General features: G+C 43.6%; 1 protein-coding gene across 1 annotated transcript in view; it reads right to left on the bottom strand.

Moving 5' to 3' along the window:
- Positions 1-200: 200 nt before the first annotated feature.
- Positions 201-6000, bottom strand: part of SMPDL3B (sphingomyelin phosphodiesterase acid like 3B) — a 45178-nt gene continuing 39378 nt past the window's right edge. Inside the window, exon 8 of the mRNA XM_068265461.1 lies at positions 201-638. Coding sequence (XP_068121562.1) covers positions 273-638 — 366 coding nt within the window. The 3' untranslated portion in view covers positions 201-272. The remainder of the gene's footprint in view (positions 639-6000) is intronic.

Below are 6000 nucleotides of genomic sequence, written 5' to 3'. Positions count from 1 at the left end.
GGCTGGAGCCTCTCTCGCCTCTGCCGGCTAGATCACACACACACACGCACGCACGCACCTATTAAGGAAAGCAGTACTTTTATATTTTTAAGATTACTCAATATCGCAAAATGAAAAAGAGGAATCCCATGGATGTTTAAAGACTAATGAAATGTTACCAATTCTAAATAAATTAAATAAAAAAGAAACGTACATACATATTTTGATAAACTGCATTTAGTTTATATTATATTTCCATTTTAGAATGCTACCATTTAAAACATTGAATAAGATTACATACAGCTGAAGACAGAAATAAGCATTGTAGCCAAAACCACAATGATTTGATACACAGGTTTAGAAACCGAGCTTCCACTCTTTACACATGTAGCATATTTGGTAAAGTCCACTTCCCGGATAGCACATACATGATCAGTTCTACAGGAATTCTCGCAGGTTCCCAGATCATAGCTGACAGAGTTATACTCGTAGTACTTCTGGAGAAAGCAAGGCTCAGTAGATATTTTCTGCAGTATTTTATGCATAGACTGTGGAGAGCCATCCGCCACCTGGAATGCTTCTGTCAGGCGGTATTCCTTCTCCCACCTGGGTGACTCTTTATTGGCATAGGTAAGGTTCAAGTAGTAAGTGACCATGTCCTAAAAAGGAAAATGTGTGGTAGTTTACTGGAAGGCAGTACTACATACATATTAACAACAGAAACAAGCTGAAGGGAACACCTCTATAGCACAATATAGCCAAGACCCTCTTCCTACCTGGTAGTGTGGACTAACATGCTCCCTAGCAGACTCAAGTCACTGGAATGCCATGTCTGTGTGAGAGGCGGATGCGGTTCTCGTGCAGCTATGATTTGCGCCCAAATCCTGAAGTCATGAAAATGCACCTTAATGGGGAATTCGGACGCAATGTCCCAAAATATTACGCAGGATTTTTCATTCCCGCTCATGAATCGAAAGAACTTCTATTGAAATCAACAAACTGTACTTTTCATGTGCAGGGCAGGCAACGGAGTAAAAATTCAGAGCCAGTGGAATGCGGCCTGACAAAATGCAAGCAGTAACACCGTGATTATCACCCCCTAAAGTAATGGCTAATCAGCTCCTCATTTTTAAAGCTAGAGCTAGAGCAAACAATCTGCAGGGCATACCTCTGAAAGTGAACCCGAGGTGAGAGTTATATGGAGACTGCCATATTTGTTTCCTTTTAAGCAATACCAGTTGCCTGGCTGTCCTGCTGATCTTCTGCCTCTAATACATTTAGCCATAGCCCCTGAACAAGCACAGATCAGGTGTTTTTGACAATATTGTCAGATCTGACAAGATTAGCTGCTTATTTCTGGTGTACTTTAGACACTACTGCAGTCTAACAGGACTGCCAGGAAATTGGTATTGTTTAACCTTTTGAGGGCCGCAGTGTTAAACCCCCCTAGTAACCAGGCCATTTTTAATTAAATAGGCCACTGCAGCTTTAAGGGCTCGCTGCAGGGCCACACAACTCAGCACACAAGTGATTCCCCCACCTTTTCTCCCCACCAACAGAGCTCTCTGTTGGTGGGGTCTGATCGCTCCCCCAATGTTTAATTTTATTTTTTTACAAATATTTGTATTATTTTTTAAATAAAAAAAACCTGTTTCTTTAATATTTTTAACTCCCCTCCCCCCTTCCCCCCCGCCAGCCTATCACCGCCGGTCGCTTCTGTGTCACACGGCTGTCCCCAGTACAGCGCTGCCTTAGATCGCAGTGCTGTACTGCCCTATTAGATGGCGGTTTTGCCATCTAACAGTCTCTAAACGGCGATCGCCGCTGGGAGACTGAAGGCGGAGCTGAGCTCCACCTCCCAAGCAGGAGATGCGCACGCAGCCTGCCTGTGCTCTCCTGCTAGCCCCATAGAAGGCCGTTCATGCCAATCGTGGCGTGGAGCGGTTGGCAAGTAGTTAAAAAAAAACAAATATGGCAACCTCCATATCACTTTTACCTCGGGTTCATTTTAAGTCTCGAACACATGCTAGACTGAACTCAGTCAAGGTAGCCATTTGGTGCCCACCTGACCAAGAATCTAGTGTGTGAACAGGTGTCCACAGGTGCTTTAAGAAAATGTTGTTAGTTCTTAAGTATATAATCACTTTCTATTTTTATTATACTAACAAATTTTGCGTGTATGGTCATAAATACTACTATTTATTAATTCCCTCATTGTATTAACATTATTTACCGGTATTTACTTACGGTATTTTTCTAGTGCTTCTTTTTATCATTTTTATTATCACTTTTGATTATTGCACAGTTTTAATTTAAGTTGGCTTTTTTTCTATTATCAGTTACAGGCCAAGATTTACATCACATGAGCCTATAGGCACAGTTGAACCTACAAACTCCCACCAAACCGCATTTCAAGTGTGCTGGCTGGTCCAGCTGTTACTTCCCTTATACTTCCCTTGCCTGTCATAGGTCTCCATAGACTTTCATTACTCAGCAGTGGGGTGCAGTAAAAATAAAATACAGCAAAAGTAAAAATACTGCGCCCCATCACCCCGTTGTGAAAGGAAGTGTGAGGAGAAGTCATCAAACTGTCTGCCACAGAGATACGTAGAAGGCACACTTCTCTTGCGCTGACTGACCGCGAGTGGAGGAAGTTACGAGACCGGGTACCGGAGCTGTAGGCAGTGGAGGACGGTGGCGTGGGAGCGATCCGTGCGCATGGGGCTGGAGGAAGCCCCAGGTATATATAAAACTTTGTTTTTGTCTCTAGTAGACTTTAAACCTTCTCGTCCACTGATTAAGCTTTGAGCGGCAGTATTTCCATGTGGGCAGTTGGGGAAGGGAAGCAAGGCTTCCCCGAACCAATCGCAGTGCCTGCAAGTTTAAAAATGTAATTACACTTACCACAGATCTTTTTTGAAAAAAAAAAAATATAATGAATCCTTTCCAAAGCCCCCAACCCCAGTTACCAAGCAAACAGATTGAAAAAAACAAAAAAACAGTAAAACAAAATCCATAAATAGTTGCCTTAGGGAATCAGCTTTATTACTGAGTGTACATTACTTTTATTTTAGTACATAAGGGCTTACAATTGATGGGACACACACACAAAAAAAGAAAAGAAAAAATACACCTTTATTTCTTCATAATATATTGACGCCATATATTGCACTAGGAACATCATTTATATGTTGTGATAGCTGGGACTAGCGGGCAAATAAAATGGGTGGGTTTTATTTATAGTAGCATTGCTTATTTTAAAGCTATAGGGGATAGAATTGGAGAAATAGTGTATTTTTTTTTTTTTGTATTTGCCTATACAATGCATAGAAATTTAAGTAATTACTGAAAACAAGCATTGTCCATGAAAAGCTAAATTTGTGTTGGGGAAAAAAAAAAAAAAAAAAAAGATATAGATAATTTACGTGTGATGAGTAGTGTCTAGTGATAAAGTTAATGGCGAATGAATGGGAGGAGTGTTGACAGGGGAAAATTGCTTCTGTCCTGGAGGTGAAAACACCTGCGGGCTGAAGTGGTTAACAAGCCCAATGGAATCCTCCACTCATGGGAAAATCTTGAAAAAAATGTTCAAGATCTTAACTAATTCAGAAAGGTACCTTTATTGTCACTAGGGAATGTGTTAGTAGCACCAAAGATAAAGTTAATGTTCTGAGTGTTGGAAGGTGTCCGAAACATGAATAATTGTTCAGAGTGTGAGAAGAAATCAAAAGTCTGGAGCAAAGTGCAGGAAATGTTCAGAATGTGGAAAGGGGAAAGATGTAAATGTGTTTTGGTCATACCAGTGCAGGGTGTGGGAAAGAGGAATTGAGTGAAAAGAAACCTGAGTGTTAGGTATATGAGAAATTGTACCAATGCGGTCCAAAACCTGGTATGTAAAAGTATAAAGTGTGCGAAAAAGGGAAGCCAGGAAGGGATGTCCAAAGTACGAAAAATGGCCATGGAAAGGTGTAAGGTGAGGGTGTACTGCACGGAGTGAGGAGGAGTTCAGAGTGTAGCAAATGGTAAAGGAGTACTAGAAGTGTTGAAGGTGCTGGAAGCAGAAAACAGGTACCTAGTACCCCCTGTTTGGAGTATGAAAGCAACAGAAAAATAAATCCCAAAGTAAGGGAAGTGAACCTGATGGGGTGTGAACAATTGGTAACATAGGCAAAAAATGTGTTCAGAATATGGGAATTGGGCATTAGAGATGTCGCGAACCTCCGATTTTCGGTTCGCGAACTCCCGCGGAAGGTTCGGTTCGCGGAAAAGTTCGCGAACCGCAATAGACTTCAATGGGGAGGCGAACTTTGAAAAATAGAAAAAATTATGCTGGCCACAGAAGTGATGGAAAAGATGTTTCAAGGGGTCTAACACCTGGGCGGGGGCATGGCGGAGTGGGATACATGCCAAAGTCCCGGGGAAAAATCTGGATGTGACACAAAGCAGCGTTTTAAGGTCAGAAATCACATTGAATGCTAAATTGCAGGCCTAACGTGCTTTAAAACATCTTGCATGTGTATACATCAATCAGGGAGTGTAATTAGAGTACTGCTTCACACTGACACACCAAACTCACTGTGTAACGCACCGCAAACAGCTCTTTGTGTAGTGACGGCCATGCTGGACTACTGCGCAACATGGCGAGATTGCTCTTCCTCACTCAGTGATGTCATGTAATGTGTGACTTCCTTCTCAACTTTCCATGGCATTGTTAAAAAGCTTACGTTTTGTTTTTAAATTACATTTTCTACTTGCTGTGTACTTGTTCAGTACCGCTACAATGAGAATCCTATGGAGGCGGGCAAGTCTGGCATTGTGACCCCGGGTAATGGCCGGGGAATGAGGGGTTTGAATCCGGTGTGGAGCCTGAGCAACGGCTACCACTACACATCCAAGGAGGGCAGCGGGCAGGCATGCACGCCCGCCCCGAGGTAGTGACCAAAAATAACAATACAGGAGGCGGACTTTCGAGGCCCTGCTGTGTATTTGAAATGAATGTACTTTAAATCCTTGAACGAGAACCAGTTATGGCGGGCAAAGATGACACCACATTCCTTTCACGAGAATCATATGGAGGCGGGCAAGTCTGCCATTTGTGACCCCGGGTAATGGCCGGGGAATGAGGGATGGAATCCGGTGTGGAGCCTGAGAAACGGCTACCACTACACATCCAAGGAGGGCAGCAGGCAGGCATGCACGCCCGCCCCGAGGTAGTGACCAAAAATAACAATACAGGAGGCGGACTTTCGAGGCCCTGCTGTGTATTTGAAATGAATTAACTTTAAATCCTTTAACGGGAATCCGTTATGGAGGGCAAGTCTGCCATTGTCACCGCGGGGAATGAAGGTTGGATTGCGTCCCGAAGTGGGAGCCTGCTGAGACCCATGCTGTAGCTGCCCTGACCGTGCTTTGCAGACCAGGCATCTGTGGTCAGATGGACCCTTGAGCCAGCGGAAGACAAACCAAGTCGAAAGCATTTGCCAAGAATGTTTTACGGAGGGCAAGTTTTGTTGGCATTTTTGTAAATTGTTTGAAAATGTAGATGGTTGTATTTTTAAATAGTTTGAAAGTTTAGATGGTTGTATTTTTAAATTGGTTGAAAGTTTAGATGGTTGTATTTTTAAATTGTTTAAGTGTAGCCATTCTTCCTCCCCCCAGCCACGAACAATACCATGGGAACGTGGAGCAGCAGAAGCACCCTGTGACGGCTGCCGCGGTTGTTCTCCGCGGCTTGTCTTTTGAGAGGTGCTGCTTTTCCTCAGGTGTTCTTGCCATAGCTGTTTGTGCCTTTTCCCCAGGTGCCTTCGTAAGGCACTTGTCCCTACGTGAGAGTTGGCCTTTCCACGGCTCAATTTTTGCTGGCAGAGACAACAGATGGCTTTGCTCCGATCTGAGACACACACGTTAAAAAATTTCCAAACCGCTGAGCCCCCCTGGGGTGATGGCGCTACGGTGGCATCAGCAGCTGACGTTGAAGGGTATGTTGGCTGTCTGGCCATAGCTGGCGATACATGGCGCCGG

The sequence above is a fragment of the Hyperolius riggenbachi genome, chromosome 2 (genome assembly GCF_040937935.1).
Source record: "Hyperolius riggenbachi isolate aHypRig1 chromosome 2, aHypRig1.pri, whole genome shotgun sequence".
NCBI lineage: Eukaryota > Metazoa > Chordata > Amphibia > Anura > Hyperoliidae > Hyperolius > Hyperolius riggenbachi.
Note: the sequence above shows the minus strand (reverse complement) of the source record. Positions and strands in the feature narration are given on the sequence as shown.